We start from the raw sequence: 20,869 nt of genomic DNA, 5'->3' as shown, positions 1-20,869 counted from the left end.
TGACTTTTCAAATAACATGGTGCTTGCCTTGGCAAGCTTGCCATGCTTGACAACTGCATCAGCCAATTCCCTCAGGACTCTGGGATGGATCTCCTCAGCTCCCATAGACTTATGTATGTTCAGGTTCCTCAGGTGGTCTTGAACCTGATCTTCTCTTACAGTGGGATGGACTTTTCTCCCCCAGTCCCTGCCTTGAGAGGTGTGGGAACAGAGGTTGCCAGTGAAGACTGAGGTAAAAAAGTTGTTGAGTACCTCAGCCTTCTCACTTGTTTTTACCAGTTTGCCAGTTGGGTTCATCAGGGGAGGTACACTTTCTTTGACCTTCCTTTTCTGTCTGACATACCTACAGAAGGCTACCTTATTGTTCTTTGCGTCCCTTGACAAGTTCAGCTGCAGCTGTGCCTTGGCCTTCCTGACTTCATTCCTACACAACCACGCAACATCCTTCTGCTCCTCTCAGGATACCTGTCCCTGCTTCCACTGCCTGTGCATTTCCTTCTTGCCCTTTAGTTTGACCAGCAGGTTTTACTCAGCCATGGCAGTCTCTTGCCTTCCATTCTTGATTTCTTACACGTGGGAATCGAGAGGTCTTGTGCTCTGTGGAAGGCCTCCTTAAAGATCTGCCAGCTCTCTTCTGCTCCCTTGTCCTGAGAGCAGTTTCCCAGGTGGTCCCATTGACTAAGTCCTTAAAGAACTGGAAGTTCACTTTCCTAAAATTCAGGGCCTGTCTTTACTCTTCACCTGTCCCATAACCCTCAGGACTGTGAACTCCACAGTGCATGATTGCTGCAGCCCAGACTGCCTCCAGTCTTGATGTCTTTGATTAACTTACTTGCTTTTTTGACCAATCAGTCCAGTAATACATCCTCTCTGCTAGGGCTGCCTATTACCTGGCCTAAGAAGTTATCCTTACTAAACGGCACCTCCCACTAGCACCTCAGGAAAGCTTATCAGTGTGTTCAGGCCCTCCAATACATGAAACAGCCTCTTCCTCTCATAAGGGTACAAACTGTAATAAAACATCTAGTTATGAACTGCATCAGACACCAGGACCCTTGAGTAGGAATGACCCAAGAGGCAGCTGTCTTACACCAGGAGATGCTGGTTCCTTGTGATCTCAGTAAGATAGACATGCGAACTCTCTAAGATGTCATTCACAGCTGTTTCTTATAGCTCACACTATAGGAAGATATTAGCATAAATAATCTGACATCCCTTTAGATACAGAGAACCCTGACCAGAGTAGCTCCAAACACAACTCTAGGAGTGCACATCATGCAATGCAGATGACAGTCAAAGATAAGAAAGCATTCCCCAGTTTGTCATTCAAACCATTATAGGACTTTCTGGTGAAAAAAGCAAGTCTATTCATCATCTCTAGTGTCAGAGTAAAAGTTCACATGTGGACTTCTTGCTCGTAGGCGTATTATCACCAGTCACAAGTGGGAGCTAACTGCTCAGTAACAATGAAGTGGATGAGTTTATCCTGCTGTCCAGGGGCTTATGCAGCACAGCACGACAGAGCACAGGCCTGTGCCTTCCCAGATAAACTGGATTGTGGATCACTCACTTCTTGATGTACAAGGGTCTTCTGGTGAGCATTCCTAAACCAGCTTCTCCGCAGGAATTATCTTCTACTGGAGCCTTTGCGGAAGGGAGAGATGTAGTCCACTACATTTCCCAAGAGTGAATCATCTGAGCGGAAGTAGTCTTCACCCACCAATTGCCCATCTCCTGTGTCTCCCTCTCGCCAGGGGGCTGCAAGCCGCACAGCGGTCCTTCGTCCTTGCCCGCCCCCGCAGCTAGAGCTGCAGGGGGAGCTGGAACCGTCACTCCCCCCACCGCACTGCTCTGCAGAGGCCTTTGCACCCCCAGGGCCCCTGTTAGGGTAGGGGCCACTTTCCCCTGAGCTCGATCTAACTGGGCCCTCTCGCAGCCACAAGCTCAGGGCTCAGAAGACCCGTATAGGCCTGCCAGCAAATCCCCGCTCCCCACAATTTGCCTGAATGCTCTCTCGGCCGCGCCTCCAGGCACAAGGAAGGTACCAATAGCACCTTCATAGACAAGCTAAGGAAGTGTGGGTTGGATGAGTGGACACTAAGGTGGATAGAGAACTGGCTCAACAACAGAACTCAGAGGGTCGTGATCAATGGAGCAGAGTCTGGATGGAGGCCAGTTCCTAGCGGTGTTCCCCAGGGGTCTGTGCTGGGTCCAGTCCTGTTCAATATATTCATCTGTGACCTGGACGATGCAATAGAGTGTACCTTCAGCAAGTTTGCTGATGATACCTAGCTGGGAGGAGTGGCTGATATGCCGGAAGGCTGTGCTGCCATCCAACAAGACCTGGACAGGCTGGAGAGGTGGGCCAAGGGGAACCCCATGAAGTTCAACAAAAGCAAGTGCAAGGTCCTGCACCTGGAGAGGAACAACCCCATGCACCAGTACAAGTGGGGGGCTGACCTGCTGGAAAGCCGCTGTGTTGAGAAGGAGCTAGCAGTGCTGGTGGACAGCAAGCTGACCATGAGGCAGCACCGTGCCCTTGGGGCCGAGGCGGCCAACAGTATCCTGGGTTGCATAAAAAGGAGTGTGGCCAGCAGGTTGAGGGAGGTTATCCTCCTCCTCTTCTCTGCCCTAGTGAGACCACTTTTGGAGTACTGTGTCCGGTTTTGGGCCCCCCAGTTCAAGAAGGACAGGCAACTACGCAAGCAAGTCAAGCAGAGCGCTACAAGGATGATCAGGAGACTGGAGTATCTCCCTTATGAGGAAAGGCTGAAAGACTTGGGTTTGTTCAGCCTGCAGAAGAGAAGACTGAGGGGGGATCTCGTCAGTACTTACAAATGTCTAAAGGGTGGGTGTCAGGACGATGAGACTAGGCTCTTTTCAACAGTGCCTGATGACAGGCCAAGGGGCAATGGGCACAAGTTGGAACACAGGAAGTTCCACCTAAACATGAGAAAGAACTTCTTTACTGGGAGGGTGAAAGAACAGTGGAACAGGCTGCCCAGAAAGGTTGTGGAGTGTCCTCCTCTGGAAATATTCAAAACCCACCTGGAAGCACTCATGTGCACCCTGCTCTAGGTGAACCTCCTCAAGCAGCGGGGCCGGGCAAGATGATCTCTAGAGGTCCCTTCCAAACCCTACCATTCTGTGATACCATTCTGTTAAACCCACTCCACTTCACCTTCAGCCAAGGGACAAAACAAGAAAAAATCTCCCAGTCGTTTCAAAAATTTCACAGAGCCTTCCCAGAAAGAACGCCTCTACAAAGACTGCCTCCACACAATGCATTCTCTTTATTTCACTTTTACACACAAGGGTATCCCGGTTTACAACGGTACAGTTTATAACTGCAGCACAACACAGCGCAAGGGTTCCCAAACATCCCGTGCCACACTGCCTGCATTCAAACAATCCATTCTTATACACGGGGTGACAGTCCTTCTTCAGAGGAATAGGTAAGACAGTGCTCAAAGACAGTTTGCAAAGTAGAAGGAGAAAGGGCAAAAAGGAGAATGACAATGCTCTAGCACAAGCCCAGAAAATCGTATCGTGACAGCTTCCCTCTCCCCAAGAAGCAGCAACAACAAGGATGAGACCAAACTCAATGGCCATTTTCCAAGTTCATCTCTATTCCACTTCAGAAAATGCACTTTGAGGAGACTCGTGGAGTTTTCGTACAATGCACCCAAAGCCGATGGGCATGTTTTCACCACTCTGTACAGTTACAACTACCCCAACATCGTTAGCGCTGCTACAGCTGCAAGGCAATCCCAAGGAGACAGCCTGCCCAGCCCCCACCCCCCCTTACAGACCAAAGGAAGACCTCGTTGTGCGTTTTGCTGCTCTCCCCTGGAGAAGGTGAGACTTCTGTACTCACTCCAAGGTTCAAAATACCCTTCTTGCCTGATGAGCTGGAACTGCGTGCATCAGAGCGGCTGGGTGTGAGCAACTCCCTGCTTCCGTGGGCAGCCTTTGTGGCGGCCTGTGCAGACACACAACGGCTGCCCGGACAGACGTAGTGACCAGAAGGCAAAACACACAGAGCTCAAACGTCTCAGGCAGAGACATCCAGAACCCAGAGAAGAAAGAGCCCTGTGCTGGCACCCCACTGCAATACAGTACTCACAACTGCCTTTGCTTTTTCTGCTCCTCCGGCAGGAGGGCTGCGTGCGTTTCAGCCCAACCTTGTCATTGCATTAGAGCACAGAATAAGCCGTCCACGGTCTTGCCTGGCAGCAAGTGAGGCAAGACCTTAGCTGGGGCCCCTGGAACTAACCCCACTCTCAAAGCATTTCAGAAGTGGCTGTAACGGAGCTGAAACCTGTTATTGCCTGAGCGAGGGAGCCTTTAGTGTCTTTTGTTGGCTTGTTTCTTTGGAGGGGGAGACAACCTTTCTTCTGACTTAGGATTTGAGGGGAATCGGTGGTACCAATTGCAACTGCAGAGTTAGTCTAGAGGAACTGTTGCCACACGTTGTAGCCCGGATCCCTTCCCATCGCGAGGCATGAAGCCTCTGGCTGTGCTGACTTCATGCTAGTTAAAGGAAAGACTGTTGAACTGTTCGGCAGAGAGCGTTCCGGGGTTGTCTGGCGCCATGTCGATGGCGAGAGGGCCACGGGGGAAATCCTGTTCATCGTCAGTGCCCCCGCCCATGCCACAGTGCTGTGGTGGCAGGCTGGGGAGGACGGGCTTCAGGAACTTGAACTCGCTGTTGCCCGAGCCCGTGGTGAGGCTGATCTCATAGCAGTAGGTGTGGGGCAGGGTCCCTGCAGCAGCTGCATCAGCCAGGCTGCTCTGCAAGTTGCCGGCACCATAAAGCACGTGCCCACCCTTCAGCTCCTTTCTCTTGCACAGCTTGCGAGCGACAAAGGCTGCCGTGGATGCGAGGAAGAGGAGTGAGACGAAGACCAATGAAATGATTAGATAGGTTGTCAGGGAGCCACTCTCGTCCTCTGTGGCCAGGCTGCTGTGTGGTAGGCGCATGTCAGAGAAGTCCTTGAGCAGGAGTGCGCTCAGCGCCGCAGTGGCCGACAGAGGTGGCTGCCCGTTGTCACGCACGAGCACAACGAGCTTCTGCTTCACGGCGTCCCTCTCTGTCACCGGCCTCCTCAGCCGCACCTCCCCACTTTGGGCGCCCACTGCAAAGAGCCCAGGGTCGGAGGCCCTCAGCAGGTGGTACGAGAGCCACGAGTTCTGCCCTGAGTCGGCATCGACGGCCACCACTTTGGTGATGAGGTACCCCGCCTCGGCCGACATGGGCACCAGCTCACTGGATGGCGGGCTGCTGCCCTGGGCTGGGTGCAGCACCAGCGGCGCATTGTCATTCTCATCCACCACAACAAGGCGGACGGTGACGTTGGCACTGAGAGGAGGAGACCCCGCATCGGAGGCGCTCACCAAGACCTTGATCTGCCTCACCTGCTCATAGTCCAGAGGCTGCAGCACAAACACGTGCCCGTTCTCAGAGTTCACAGAGATGCAGGAGCAGGGAGCCTGCTCTGCAGGGTGGGCTGGTGCCAGGGAGTAGGCCACCTTGGCATTGGGCCCCACGTCGGCATCGGCGGCACTGACGGCTCCAACGAGCACTGTGGGGACGTTGTTCTCACGCACAAACATGGTGTACGATGTCTGGTTGAAGACAGGGGCGTTGTCGTTGACGTCGGAGATGTCCACCGTGAAGGTCTGGGTGGTCGTGAGAGGAGGTGACCCCGCATCTGCTGCTGTGACGGTGAGGATGTACCGAGCCGTCTCCTCCCGGTCCAGCGTGCTCACAGTCACCAGCTCGTAGTAATTCTTATAGGCTGGCCGCAAGGAGAACGACAGCTGGTCTTCAAGGGCACACGTGATCTTCCCATTGGCACCAGCATCCCGGTCCCTGACAGCAAAGAGGGCGACCACTGTCCCGGGTAATGCATTCTCAGGGAGGGGGCTGCTGAAGGAACTGACCACCAGCTCCGGTGCGTTGTCGTTCACATCCACCACCTCCACCAACACCTTGCAGATTGCCGAGAGGCCCCCGCCGTCTGTGGCCCGCACGCTGAGCTCGTGTTTCTCTGCCGCCTCAAAGTCCAGAGCCCTTCTCAGTTTAATTTCACCACTTGTGGGGTCAATTGTGAACGCTGAGTCACTCTGGCCCACTGCTTGGCTGAACTAATAGGAGATGTCCCCGTTAACTCCCTCATCCCGATCGGTTGCCACCACGCTGAGAACCACAGAGCCCTCTGGGGCATTTTCCAAAACCTGACCAATGTATAATTTCCGGTTGAAGACGGGAGCGTTGTCATTTACATCTAGAACGATAATGTGGATTTGGGTGGTCCCAGTCCTGGGCGGAGAGCCGCCGTCTATGGCAATGACACTGAAATACAACTCCGCCTGCTCCTCTCTGTCTAGGGGCTTTTCCAAGACCAATTCAAATTCTTTGGCATCCTCACTCTCATTGCCAAAAGAGACACTAAAGTATTCGTTCTCGGGAGCGATACTGTAAGCCTGGATGCTGTTGCTGCCAACATCGAGGTCCCAAGCTCCCTCCAGCGGGAAACGCGAGCCCGGGTCGCTCCTTTCGGGGATCTTAAAAGTGACTCGTTCCTCCGGGAAAACGGGCGAATGGTCATTGATGTCCTCCACCGCCACCTCGACCCGAAAGAACTGCAGGGGGTTTGCGAGCAGGAGCTCGAAGGGGAGCGTGCAGGTACGGGACTGTCCGCACAGCTCCTCCCGGTCCAGCCTGTCCGCCACTACGAGGCGGCCGGTGCCGCGGTCTAAGCGAAAGTGCTGCCGGCCGTCCTCCGAGGCCAGGCGGGCGCGGCGATCCGCGAGCTGCGCCGGGGTCAGCCCCGCGTCCGCCGCCACGTTGGCTACCACGGAGCCGCTCTCCGCCTCCTCGGCTACGGAGTAGCGGATGGGCTGCGAGCCAGCGTGCGGCAGGGAGAGGAAAGCAGAGAGACAAAGCACTTGCCTTGCGGTCGCCATGTCGGGGCGGCGGACAGCCTCCGTCTCGCGGATCGGCCGCGCAGTCCTCCGCGGAAAGCGGCGCCCGGCAGCAGCGCGGCGGGGCGGCGGGCGGGCGGGCGCCCTCCCTCTCGCCGAGTCCGGCTGGCGTCCCGCACAGCTCCGAGCTCCGCTCCGCTCGGCTGGGCTCGGCTGGGCTGGGCTCGGCTGGGCAGGGCCGGGCTGGGCTCGGGCGCCTCCCCGCCCGCAGCCGCTCGGCGCCGCCTTGGCCGGGAGCACCACCCTGCGGCCCGCGGAGGGACTGCGCCCGCCCGCCGCCCGCTGCCCGCGCGGCCGGCTCGCCCCGGCACACGGACCCGCGCGCACACGCGCGGCTGCCGGCCGCTCGCCCGCGTGGGGGGCCCGCGGCGGGACGCGCGCACACCGCGCCGGGGAGGGAAGCGCAGGGAAGGGGCGCCGAGAGCCCTGCGGGGCCGCCGCTTGAGTCCGAGGGCCCGGGCAGCGCCGGCAGCTGCCCCGCATCTTCCACCGCTCCCCGCTGCCCGCAGCCCGCGGGCAGGCGTGCGCGCTTGGCTCCCGGGAGGCCGGTCCGTGCCCTTCGAGAAGCACGGCGGCGAGGCAAGCACAAGGCGTTTGCCACGGCAGCGTGGGGCGGAGGCTCAGCCCGGAGGGACCGCGCCGCCTTCCCCGGCCTGAGCAGGCGGGCAGGAGCCTCTGCGGGGGCAGCACGCAGGTAACGAACGGCACGGCTCGGCACTCCGCCTGCTCGGGAATCGCAGGCTGAGGACGGACGGAGGAGGCTCGCAGCAAGGCTCAGGCGTGGGCGCGCCTGCCGGCCGGCCACTCCAACGGCTGAGCGGCAGCAGCGGCGGCGCCCCCCGGCTTCGCTTCCCTCTCGCCAGGGGGCTGCGAGCCGCACAGCGGTCCTTCGTCCTTGCCCGCCCCCGCAGCTAGAGCTGCAGGGGGAGCTGGAACCGTCACTCCCCCCACCGCACTGCTCTGCAGAGGCCTTTGCACCCCCAGGGCCCCTGTTAGGGTAGGGGCCACTTTCCCCTGAGCTCGATCTAACTGGGCCCTCTCGCAGCCACAAGCTCAGGGCTCAGAAGACCCGTATAGGCCTGCCAGCAAATCCCCGCTCCCCACAATTTGCCTGAATGCTCTCTCGGCCGCGCCTCCAGGCACAAGGAAGGTACCAATAGCACCTTCATAGACAAGCTAAGGAAGTGTGGGTTGGATGAGTGGACACTAAGGTGGATAGAGAACTGGCTCAACAACAGAACTCAGAGGGTCGTGATCAATGGAGCAGAGTCTGGATGGAGGCCAGTTCCTAGCGGTGTTCCCCAGGGGTCTGTGCTGGGTCCAGTCCTGTTCAATATATTCATCTGTGACCTGGACGATGCAATAGAGTGTACCTTCAGCAAGTTTGCTGATGATACCTAGCTGGGAGGAGTGGCTGATATGCCGGAAGGCTGTGCTGCCATCCAACAAGACCTGGACAGGCTGGAGAGGTGGGCCAAGGGGAACCCCATGAAGTTCAACAAAAGCAAGTGCAAGGTCCTGCACCTGGAGAGGAACAACCCCATGCACCAGTACAAGTGGGGGGCTGACCTGCTGGAAAGCCGCTGTGTTGAGAAGGAGCTAGCAGTGCTGGTGGACAGCAAGCTGACCATGAGGCAGCACCGTGCCCTTGGGGCCGAGGCGGCCAACAGTATCCTGGGTTGCATAAAAAGGAGTGTGGCCAGCAGGTTGAGGGAGGTTATCCTCCTCCTCTTCTCTGCCCTAGTGAGACCACTTTTGGAGTACTGTGTCCGGTTTTGGGCCCCCCAGTTCAAGAAGGACAGGCAACTACGCAAGCAAGTCAAGCAGAGCGCTACAAGGATGATCAGGAGACTGGAGTATCTCCCTTATGAGGAAAGGCTGAAAGACTTGGGTTTGTTCAGCCTGCAGAAGAGAAGACTGAGGGGGGATCTCGTCAGTACTTACAAATGTCTAAAGGGTGGGTGTCAGGACGATGAGACTAGGCTCTTTTCAACAGTGCCTGATGACAGGCCAAGGGGCAATGGGCACAAGTTGGAACACAGGAAGTTCCACCTAAACATGAGAAAGAACTTCTTTACTGGGAGGGTGAAAGAACAGTGGAACAGGCTGCCCAGAAAGGTTGTGGAGTGTCCTCCTCTGGAAATATTCAAAACCCACCTGGAAGCACTCATGTGCACCCTGCTCTAGGTGAACCTCCTCAAGCAGCGGGGCCGGGCAAGATGATCTCTAGAGGTCCCTTCCAAACCCTACCATTCTGTGATACCATTCTGTTAAACCCACTCCACTTCACCTTCAGCCAAGGGACAAAACAAGAAAAAATCTCCCAGTCGTTTCAAAAATTTCACAGAGCCTTCCCAGAAAGAACGCCTCTACAAAGACTGCCTCCACACAATGCATTCTCTTTATTTCACTTTTACACACAAGGGTATCCCGGTTTACAACGGTACAGTTTATAACTGCAGCACAACACAGCGCAAGGGTTCCCGAACATCCCGTGCCACACTGCCTGCATTCAAACAATCCATTCTTATACACGGGGTGACAGTCCTTCTTCAGAGGAATAGGTAAGACAGTGCTCAAAGACAGTTTGCAAAGTAGAAGGAGAAAGGGCAAAAAGGAGAATGACAATGCTCTAGCACAAGCCCAGAAAATCGTATCGTGACAGCTTCCCTCTCCCCAAGAAGCAGCAACAACAAGGATGAGACCAAACTCAATGGCCATTTTCCAAGTTCATCTCTATTCCACTTCAGAAAATGCACTTTGAGGAGACTCGTGGAGTTTTCGTACAATGCACCCAAAGCCGATGGGCATGTTTTCACCACTCTGTACAGTTACAACTACCCCAACATCGTTAGCGCTGCTACAGCTGCAAGGCAATCCCAAGGAGACAGCCTGCCCAGCCCCCACCCCCCCTTACAGACCAAAGGAAGACCTCGTTGTGCGTTTTGCTGCTCTCCCCTGGAGAAGGTGAGACTTCTGTACTCACTCCAAGGTTCAAAATACCCTTCTTGCCTGATGAGCTGGAACTGCGTGCATCAGAGCGGCTGGGTGTGAGCAACTCCCTGCTTCCGTGGGCAGCCTTTGTGGCGGCCTGTGCAGACACACAACGGCTGCCCGGACAGACGTAGTGACCAGAAGGCAAAACACACAGAGCTCAAACGTCTCAGGCAGAGACATCCAGAACCCAGAGAAGAAAGAGCCCTGTGCTGGCACCCCACTGCAATACAGTACTCACAACTGCCTTTGCTTTTTCTGCTCCTCCGGCAGGAGGGCTGCGTGCGTTTCAGCCCAACCTTGTCATTGCATTAGAGCACAGAATAAGCCGTCCACAGTCTTGCCTGGCAGCAAGTGAGGCAAGACCTTAGCTGGGGCCCCTGGAACTAACCCCACTCTCAAAGCATTTCAGAAGTGGCTGTAACGGAGCTGAAACCTGTTATTGCCTGAGCGAGGGAGCCTTTAGTGTCTTTTGTTGGCTTGTTTCTTTGGAGGGGGAGACAACCTTTCTTCTGACTTAGGATTTGAGGGGAATCGGTGGTACCAATTGCAACTGCAGAGTTAGTCTAGAGGAACTGTTGCCACACGTTGTAGCCCGGATCCCTTCCCATCGCGAGGCATGAAGCCTCTGGCTGTGCTGACTTCATGCTAGTTAAAGGAAAGACTGTTGAACTGTTCGGCAGAGAGCGTTCCGGGGTTGTCTGGCGCCATGTCGACGGCGAGAGGGCCACGGGGGAAATCCTGTTCATCGTCAGTGCCCCCGCCCATGCCACAGTGCTGTGGTGGCAGGCTGGGGAGGACGGGCTTCAGGAACTTGAACTCGCTGTTGCCCGAGCCCGTGGTGAGGCTGATCTCATAGCAGTAGGTGTGGGGCAGGGTCCCTGCAGCAGCTGCATCAGCCAGGCTGCTCTGCAAGTTGCCGGCACCATAAAGCACGTGCCCACCCTTCAGCTCCTTTCTCTTGCACAGCTTGCGAGCGACAAAGGCTGCCGTGGATGCGAGGAAGAGGAGTGAGACGAAGACCAATGAAATGATTAGATAGGTTGTCAGGGAGCCACTCTCGTCCTCTGTGGCCAGGCTGCTGTGTGGTAGGCGCATGTCAGAGAAGTCCTTGAGCAGGAGTGCGCTCAGCGCCGCAGTGGCCGACAGAGGTGGCTGCCCGTTGTCGCGCACGAGCACAACGAGCTTCTGCTTCACGGCGTCCCTCTCTGTCACCGGCCTCCTCAGCCGCACCTCCCCACTTTGGGCGCCCACTGCAAAGAGCCCAGGGTCGGAGGCCCTCAGCAGGTGGTACGAGAGCCACGAGTTCTGCCCTGAGTCGGCATCGACGGCCACCACTTTGGTGATGAGGTACCCCGCCTCGGCCGACATGGGCACCAGCTCACTGGATGGCGGGCTGCTGCCCTGGGCTGGGTGCAGCACCAGCGGCGCATTGTCATTCTCATCCACCACAACAAGGCGGACGGTGACGTTGGCACTGAGAGGAGGAGACCCCGCATCGGAGGCGCTCACCAAGACCTTGATCTGCCTCACCTGCTCATAGTCCAGAGGCTGCAGCACAAACACGTGCCCGTTCTCAGAGTTCACAGAGATGCAGGAGCAGGGAGCCTGCTCTGCAGGGTGGGCTGGTGCCAGGGAGTAGGCCACCTTGGCATTGGGCCCCACGTCGGCATCGGCGGCACTGACGGCTCCAACGAGCACTGTGGGGACGTTGTTCTCACGCACAAACATGGTGTACGATGTCTGGTTGAAGACAGGGGCGTTGTCGTTGACGTCGGAGATGTCCACCGTGAAGGTCTGGGTGGTCGTGAGAGGAGGTGACCCCGCATCTGCTGCTGTGACGGTGAGGATGTACCGAGCCGTCTCCTCCCGGTCCAGCGTGCTCACAGTCACCAGCTCGTAGTAATTCTTATAGGCTGGCCGCAAGGAGAACGACAGCTGGTCTTCAAGGGCACACGTGATCTTCCCATTGGCACCAGCATCCCGGTCCCTGACAGCAAAGAGGGCGACCACTGTCCCGGGTAATGCATTCTCAGGGAGGGGGCTGCTGAAGGAACTGACCACCAGCTCCGGTGCGTTGTCGTTCACATCCACCACCTCCACCAACACCTTGCAGATTGCCGAGAGGCCCCCGCCGTCTGTGGCCCGCACGCTGAGCTCGTGATTCTCTGCCGCCTCAAAGTCCAGAGCCTTTCTCAGTTTAATTTCACCACTTGTGGGGTCAATTGTGAACGCTGAGTCGCTCTGGCCCACTGCTTGGCTGAACTGATAGGAGATGTCCCCGTTAACTCCCTCATCCCGATCGGTTGCCACCACGCTGAGAACCACAGAGCCCTCTGGGGCATTTTCCAAAACCTGACCCACATACCGCTCCTCTGTGAAGACGGGAGCGTTGTCATTTACATCTAGAACGATAATGTGGATTTGGGTGGTCCCAGTCCTGGGCGGAGAGCCGCCGTCTATGGCAATGACACTGAAATACAACTCCGCCTGCTCCTCTCTGTCTAGGGGCTTTTCCAAGACCAACTCAACATATTTGTCACCCTTAACTCGACTCCCAAAAGAGACACTAAAGTATTCGTTCTCGGGAGCGATACTGTAAGCCTGGATGCTGTTGCTGCCAACATCGAGGTCCCAAGCTCCCTCCAGCGGGAAACGCGAGCCCGGGTCGCTCGTTTCCAGGATCTTAAAAGTGACTCGTTCCTCCGGGAAAACGGGCGAATGGTCATTGATGTCCTCCACCGCCACCTCGACCCGAAAGAACTGCAGGGGGTTTGCGAGCAGGAGCTCGAAGGGGAGCGTGCAGGTACGGGACTGTCCGCACAGCTCCTCCCGGTCCAGCCTGTCCGCCACTACGAGGCGGCCGGTGCCGCGGTCTAAGCGAAAGTGCTGCCGGCCGTCCTCCGAGGCCAGGCGGGCGCGGCGGTCCGCGAGCTGCGCCGGGGTCAGCCCCGCGTCCGCCGCCACGTTGGCTACCACGGAGCCGCTCTCCGCCTCCTCGGCTACGGAGTAGCGGATGGGCTGCGAGCCAGCGTGCGGCAGGGAGAGGAAAGCAGAGAGACAAAGCACTTGCCTTGCGGTCGCCATGTCGGGGCGGCGGACAGCCTCCGTCTCGCGGATCGGCCGCGCAGTCCTCCGCGGAAAGCGGCGCCCGGCAGCAGCGCGGCGGGGCGGCGGGCGGGCGGGCGGGCGGGCGCCCTCCCTCTCGCCGAGTCCGGCTGGCGTCCCGCACAGCTCCCAGCTCCGCTCCGCTCCGCTCGGCTGGGCTCGGCTGGGCTGGGCTCGGCTGGGCAGGGCCGGGCTGGGCTCGGGCGCCTCCCCGCCCGCAGCCGCTCGGCGCCGCCTTGGCCGGGAGCACCACCCTGCGGCCCGCGGAGGGACTGCGCCCGCCCGCCGCCCGCTGCCCGCGCGGCCGGCTCGCCCCGGCACACGGACCCGCGCGCACACGCGCGGCTGCCGGCCGCTCGCCCGCGTGGGGGGCCCGCGGCGGGACGCGCGCACACCGCGCCGGGGAGGGAAGCGCAGGGAAGGGGCGCCGAGAGCCCTGCGGGGCCGCCGCTTGAGTCCGAGGGCCCGGGCAGCGCCGGCAGCTGCCCCGCATCTTCCACCGCTCCCCGCTGCCCGCAGCCCGCGGGCAGGCGTGCGCGCTTGGCTCCCGGGAGGCCGGTCCGTGCCCTTCGAGAAGCACGGCGGCGAGGCAAGCACAAGGCGTTTGCCACGGCAGCGTGGGGCGGAGGCTCAGCCCGGAGGGACCGCGCCGCCTTCCCCGGCCTGAGCAGGCGGGCAGGAGCCTCTGCGGGGGCAGCACGCAGGTAACGAACGGCACGGCTCGGCACTCCGCCTGCTCGGGAATCGCAGGCTGAGGACGGACGGAGGAGGCTCGCAGCAAGGCTCAGGCGTGGGCGCGCCTGCCGGCCGGCCACTCCAACGGCTGAGCGGCAGCAGCGGCGGCGCCCCCCGGCTTCGCTTCCCTCTCGCCAGGGGGCTGCGAGCCGCACAGCGGTCCTTCGTCCTTGCCCGCCCCCGCAGCTAGAGCTGCAGGGGCAGCTGGAACCGTCACTCCCCCCACCGCACTGCTCTGCAGAGGCCTTTGCACGCCCAGGGCCCCTGTTAGGGTAGGGGCCACTTTCCCCTGAGCTCGATCTAACTGGGCCCTCTCGCAGCCACAAGCTCAGGGCTCAGAAGACCCGTATAGGCCTGCCAGCAAATCCCCGCTCCCCACAATTTGCCTGAATGCTCTCTCGGCCGCGCCTCCAGGCACAAGGAAGGTACCAATAGCACCTTCATAGACAAGCTAAGGAAGTGTGGGTTGGATGAGTGGACACTAAGGTGGATAGAGAACTGGCTCAACAACAGAACTCAGAGGGTCGTGATCAATGGAGCAGAGTCTGGATGGAGGCCAGTTCCTAGCGGTGTTCCCCAGGGGTCTGTGCTGGGTCCAGTCCTGTTCAATATATTCATCTGTGACCTGGACGATGCAATAGAGCGTACCTTCAGCAAGTTTGCTGATGATACCTAGCTGGGAGGAGTGGCTGATATGCCGGAAGGCTGTGCTGCCATCCAACAAGACCTGGACAGGCTGGAGAGGTGGGCCAAGGGGAACCCCATGAAGTTCAACAAAAGCAAGTGCAAGGTCCTGCACCTGGAGAGGAACAACCCCATGCACCAGTACAAGTGGGGGGCTGACCTGCTGGAAAGCCGCTGTGTTGAGAAGGAGCTAGCAGTGCTGGTGGACAGCAAGCTGACCATGAGGCAGCACCGTGCCCTTGGGGCCGAGGCGGCCAACAGTATCCTGGGTTGCATAAAAAGGAGTGTGGCCAGCAGGTTGAGGGAGGTTATCCTCCTCCTCTTCTCTGCCCTAGTGAGACCACTTTTGGAGTACTGTGTCCGGTTTTGGGCCCCCCAGTTCAAGAAGGACAGGCAACTACGCAAGCAAGTCAAGCAGAGCGCTACAAAGATGATCAGGAGACTGGAGTATCTCCCTTATGAGGAAAGGCTGAAAGACTTGGGTTTGTTCAGCCTGCAGAAGAGAAGACTGAGGGGGGATCTCGTCAGTACTTACTAATGTCTAAAGGGTGGGTGTCAGGACGATGAGACTAGGCTCTTTTCAACAGTGCCTGATGACAGGCCAAGGGGCAATGGGCACAAGTTGGAACACAGGAAGTTCCACCTAAACATGAGAAAGAACTTCTTTACTGGGAGGGTGAAAGAACAGTGGAACAGGCTGCCCAGAAAGGTTGTGGAGTGTCCTCCTCTGGAAATATTCAAAACCCACCTGGAAGCACTCATGTGCACCCTGCTCTAGGTGAACCTCCTCAAGCAGCGGGGCCGGGCAAGATGATCTCTAGAGGTCCCTTCCAAACCCTACCATTCTGTGATACCATTCTGTTAAACCCACTCCACTTCACCTTCAGCCAAGGGACAAAACAAGAAAAAATCTCCCAGTCGTTTCAAAAATTTCACAGAGCCTTCCCAGAAAGAACGCCTCTACAAAGACTGCCTCCACACAATGCATTCTCTTTATTTCACTTTTACACACAAGGGTATCCCGGTTTACAACGGTACAGTTTATAACTGCAGCACAACACAGCGCAAGGGTTCCCGAACATCCCGTGCCACACTGCCTGCATTCAAACAATCCATTCTTATACACGGGGTGACAGTCCTTCTTCAGAGGAATAGGTAAGACAGTGCTCAAAGACAGTTTGCAAAGCAGAAGGAGAAAGGGCAAAAAGGAGAATGCCAATGCTCTAGCACAAGCCCAGAAAATCGTATCGCGACAGCTTCCCTCTCCCCAAGAAGCCGCCTCTCAATTCAGCAACAACAAGGATGAGACCAAACTCAATGGCCATTTTCCAAGTTCATCTCTATTCCATTTCAGAAAATGCACTTTGAGGAGACTCGTGGAGTTTTCGTACAATGCACCCAAAGCCGATGGGCATGTTTTCACCACTCTGTACAGTTACAACTACCCCAACATCGTTAGCGCTGCTACAGCTGCAAGGCAATCCCAAGGAGACAGCCTGCCCAGCCCCCACCCCCCCTTACAGACCAAAGGAAGACCTCGTTGTGCGTTTTGCTGCTCTCCCCTGGAGAAGGTGAGACTTCTGTACTCACTCCAAGGTTCAAAATACCCTTCTTGCCTGATGAGCTGGAACTGCGTGCATCAGAGCGGCTGGGTGTGAGCAACTCCCTGCTTCCGTGGGCAGCCTTTGTGGCGGCCTGTGCAGACACACAACGGCTGCCCGGACAGACGTAGTGACCAGAAGGCAAAACACACAGAGCTCAAACGTCTCAGGCAGAGACATCCAGAACCCAGAGAAGAAAGAGCCCTGTGCTGGCACCCCACTGCAATACAGTACTCACAACTGCCTTTGCTTTTTCTGCTCCTCCGGCAGGAGGGCTGCGTGCGTTTCAGCCCAACCTTGTCATTGCATTAGAGCACAGAATAAGCCGTCCACGGTCTTGCCTGGCAGCAAGTGAGGCAAGACCTTAGCTGGGGCCCCTGGAACTAACCCCACTCTCAAAGCATTTCAGAAGTGGCTGTAACGGAGCTGAAACCTGTTATTGCCTGAGCGAGGGAGCCTTTAGTGTCTTTTGTTGGCTTGTTTCTTTGGAGGGGGAGACAACCTTTCTTCTGACTTAGGATTTGAGGGGAATCGGTGGTACCAATTGCAACTGCAGAGTTAGTCTAGGGGAACTGTTGCCACACGTTGTAGCCCGGATCCCTTCCCATCGCGAGGCATGAAGCCTCTGGCTGTGCTGACTTCATGCTAGTTAAAGGAAAGACTGTTGAACTGTTCGGCAGAGAGCGTTCCGGGGTTGTCTGGCGCCATGTCGACGGCGAGAGGGCCACGGGGGAAATCCTGTTCATCGTCAGTGCCCCCGCCCATGCCACAGTGCTGTGGTGGCAGGCTGGGGAGGACGGGCTTCAGGAACTTGAACTCGCTGTTGCCCGAGCCCGTGGTGAGGCTGATCTCATAGCAGTAGGCGTGGGGCAGGGTCCCTGCAGCAGCTGCATCAGCCAGGCTGCTCTGCAAGTTGCCGGCACCATAAAGCACGTGCCCACCCTTCAGCTCCTTTCTCTTGCACAGCTTGCGAGCGACAAAGGCTGCCGTGGATGCGAGGAAGAGGAGTGAGACGAAGACCAATGAAATGATTAGATAGGTTGTCAGGGAGCCACTCTCGTCCTCTGTGGCCAGGCTGCTGTGTGGTAGGCGCATGTCAGAGAAGTCCTTGAGCAGGAGTGCGCTCAGCGCCGCAGTGGCCGACAGAGGTGGCTGCCCGTTGTCGCGCACGAGCACAACGAGCTTCTGCTTCACGGCGTCCCTCTCTGTCACCGGCCTCCTCAGCCGCACCTCCCCGCTTTGGGCGCCCACTGCAAAGAGCCCAGGGTCGGAGGCCCTCAGCAGGTGGTACGAGAGCCACGAGTTCTGCCCTGAGTCGGCATCGACGGCCACCACTTTGGTGATGAGGTACCCCGCCTCGGCCGACATGGGCACCAGCTCACTGGATGGCGGGCTGCTGCCCTGGGCTGGGTGCAGCACCAGCGGCGCGTTGTCATTCTCATCCACCACAACAAGGCGGACGGTGACGTTGGCACTGAGAGGAGGAGACCCCGCATCGGAGGCGCTCACCAAGACCTTGATCTGCCTCACCTGCTCATAGTCCAGAGGCTGCAGCACAAACACGTGCCCGTTCTCAGAGTTCACAGAGATGCAGGAGCAGGGAGCCTGCTCTGCAGGGTGGGCTGGTGCCAGGGAGTAGGCCACCTTGGCATTGGGCCCCACGTCAGCATCGGCGGCACTGACGGCTCCAACGAGCACTGTGGGGACATTGTTCTCACGCACAAACATGGTGTACGATGTCTGGTTGAAGACAGGGGCGTTGTCGTTGACGTCGGAGATGTCCACCGTGAAGGTCTGGGTGGTCGTGAGAGGAGGTGACCCCGCATCTGCTGCTGTGACGGTGAGGATGTACCGAGCCGTCTCCTCCCGGTCCAGCATGCTCACAGTCACCAGCTCGTAGTAATTCTTATAGGCTGGCCGCAAGGAGAATGACAGCTGGTCTTCAAGGGCACACGTGATCTTCCCATTGGCACCAGCATCCCGGTCCCTGACAGCAAAGAGGGCGACCACTGTCCCGGGTAATGCATTCTCAGGGAGGGGGCTGCTGAAGGAACTGACCACCAGCTCCGGTGCGTTGTCGTTCACATCCACCACCTCCACCAACACCTTGCAGATTGCCGAGAGGCCCCCTCCATCTGTGGCCCGCACGCTGAGCTCGTGATTCTCTGCCGCCTCAAAGTCCAGAGCCCTTCTCAGTATAATTTCACCACTTGTGGGGTCAATTGTGAACGCTGAGTCGCTCTGGCCCACCGCTTGGATGAACTGATAGGAGATGTCCCCGTTAACTCCCTCATCCTGATCGGTTGCCACCACGCTGAGAACCACAGAGCCCTCTGGGGCATTTTCCAAAACCTGACCAATGTACACCTCCTCCGTGAAGACGGGAGCGTTGTCATTTACATCTAGAACGATAATGTGGATTTGGGTGGTCCCAGTCCTGGGTGGAGAGCCGCCGTCTATGGCGATGACACTGAAATACAACTCCGCCTGCTCCTCTCTGTCTAGGGGCTTTTCCAAGACCAACTCAACATACTTCTTACCCTTAACTCGACTCCCAAAAGAGACACTAAAGTATTCGTTCTCGGGAGCGATACTGTAAGCCTGGATGCTGTTGCTGCCAACATCGAGGTCCCAAGCTCCCTCCAGCGGGAAACGCGAGCCCGGGTCGCTCCTTTCGGGGATCTTAAAAGTGACTTGTTCCTCCGGGAAAACGGGCGAATGGTCATTGATGTCCTCCACCGCCACCTCGACCCGAAAGAACTGCAGGGGGTTTGCGAGCAGGAGCTCGAAGGGGAGCGTGCAGGTACGGGACTGTCCGCACAGCTCCTCCCGGTCCAGCCTGTCCGCCACTACGAGGCGGCCGGTGCCGCGGTCTAAGCGAAAGTGCTGCCGGCCGTCCTCCGAGGCCAGGCGGGCGCGGCGATCCGCGAGCTGCGCCGGGGTCAGCCCCGCGTCCGCCGCCACGTTGGCTACCACGGAGCCGCTCTCCGCCTCCTCGGCTACGGAGTAGCGGATGGGCTGCGAGCCAGCGTGCGGCAGGGAGAGGAAAGCAGAGAGACAAAGCACTTGCCTTGCGGTCGCCATGTCGGGGCGGCGGACAGCCTCCGTCTCGCGGATCGGCCGCGCAGTCCTCCGCGGAAAGCGGCGCCCGGCAGCAGCGCGGCGGGGCGGCGGGCGGGCGGGCGCCCTCCCTCTCGCCGAGTCCGGCTGGCGTCCCGCACAGCTCCGAGCTCCGCTCCGCTCGGCTGGGCTCGGCTGGGCTGGGCTCGGCTGGGCTGGGCTCGGCTGGGCAGGGCCGGGCTGGGCTCGGGCACCTCCCCGCCCGCAGCCGCTCGGCGCCGCCTTGGCCGGGAGCACCACCCTGCGGCCCGCGGAGGGACTGCGCCCGCCCGCCGCCCGCTGCCCGCGCGGCCGGCTCGCCCCGGCACACGGACCCGCGCGCACACGCGCGGCTGCCGGCCGCTCGCCCGCGTGGGGGGCCCGCGGCGGGACGCGCGCACACCGCGCCGGGGAGGGAAGCGCAGGGAAGGGGCGCCGAGAGCCCTGCGGGGCCGCCGCTTGAGTCCGAGGGCCCGGGCAGCGCCGGCAGCTGCCCCGCATCTTCCACCGCTCCCCGCTGCCCGCAGCCCGCGGGCAGGCGTGCGCGCTTGGCTCCCGGGAGGCCGGTCCGTGCCCTTCGAGAAGCACGGCGGCGAGGCAAGCACAAGGCGTTTGCCACGGCAGCGTGGGGCGGAGGCTCAGCCCGGAGGGACCGCGCCGCCTTCCCCGGCCTGAGCAGGCGGGCAGGAGCCTCTGCGGGGGCAGCACGCAGGTAACGAACGGCACGGCTCGGCACTCCGCCTGCTCGGGAATCGCAGGCTGAGGACGGACGGAGGAGGCTCGCAGCAAGGCTCAGGCGTGGGCGCGCCTGCCGGCCGGCCACTCCAACGGCTGAGCGGCAGCAGCGGCGGCGCCCCCCGGCTTCGCTTCCCTCTCGCCAGGGGGCTGCGAGCCGCACAGCGGTCCTTCGTCCTTGCCCGCCCCCGCAGCTAGAGCTGCAGGGGCAGCTGGAACCGTCACTCCCCCCACCGCACTGCTCTGCAGAGGCCTTTGCACGCCCAGGGCCCCTGTTAGGGTAGGGGCCACTTTCCCCTGAGCTCGATCTAACTGGGCCCTCTCGCAGCCACAAGCTCAGGGCTCAGAAGACCCGTATAGGCCTGCCAGCAAATCCCCGCTCCCCACAATTTGCCTGAATGCTCTCTCGGCCGCGCCTCCAGGCACAAGGAAGGTACCAATAGCACCTTCATAGACAAGCTAAGGAAGTGTGGGTTGGATGAGTGGACACTAAGGTGGATAGAGAACTGGCTCAACAACAGAACTCAGAGGGTCGTGATCAATGGAGCAGAGTCTGGATGGAGGCCAGTTCCTAGCGGTGTTCCCCAGGGGTCTGTGCTGGGTCCAGTCCTGTTCAATATATTCATCTGTGACCTGGACGATGCAATAGAGCGTACCTTCAGCAAGTTTGCTGATGATACCTAGCTGGGAGGAGTGGCTGATATGCCGGAAGGCTGTGCTGCCATCCAACAAGACCTGGACAGGCTGGAGAGGTGGGCCAAGGGGAACCCCATGAAGTTCAACAAAAGCAAGTGCAAGGTCCTGCACCTGGAGAGGAACAACCCCATGCACCAGTACAAGTGGGGGGCTGACCTGCTGGAAAGCCGCTGTGTTGAGAAGGAGCTAGCAGTGCTGGTGGACAGCAAGCTGACCATGAGGCAGCA

General features: G+C 58.9%; 2 protein-coding genes and 1 pseudogene across 2 annotated transcripts; all 3 read right to left on the bottom strand.

Annotated features, from left to right (window-relative positions):
- Positions 1-2,814: 2,814 nt before the first annotated feature.
- On the bottom strand, positions 2,815-7,265 carry LOC135314713 (protocadherin beta-15-like; annotated as a pseudogene).
- A 2,108-nt stretch (positions 7,266-9,373) lies between these two features.
- LOC135314714 (protocadherin beta-15-like) lies at positions 9,374-13,251 on the bottom strand. The gene has a single exon (XM_064458819.1). The coding sequence runs from the start codon at positions 13,069-13,071 to the stop codon at positions 10,633-10,635; it is 2,439 nt and encodes an 812-aa protein (XP_064314889.1). The 5' UTR covers positions 13,072-13,251; the 3' UTR covers positions 9,374-10,632.
- A 2,473-nt stretch (positions 13,252-15,724) lies between these two features.
- On the bottom strand, positions 15,725-19,380 carry LOC135314712 (protocadherin beta-15-like). Its single transcript, XM_064458818.1, has one exon. The coding sequence runs from the start codon at positions 19,194-19,196 to the stop codon at positions 16,758-16,760; it is 2,439 nt and encodes an 812-aa protein (XP_064314888.1). The 5' UTR covers positions 19,197-19,380; the 3' UTR covers positions 15,725-16,757.
- Positions 19,381-20,869: the final 1,489 nt, after the last annotated feature.

The sequence above is a fragment of the Phalacrocorax carbo genome, chromosome 8 (genome assembly GCF_963921805.1).
Source record: "Phalacrocorax carbo chromosome 8, bPhaCar2.1, whole genome shotgun sequence".
Taxonomy (NCBI): Eukaryota; Metazoa; Chordata; class Aves; order Suliformes; family Phalacrocoracidae; genus Phalacrocorax; species Phalacrocorax carbo.
The sequence above is the reverse complement of the archived record's forward strand: the minus strand, read 5'-3'. Positions and strand labels throughout refer to the sequence as shown.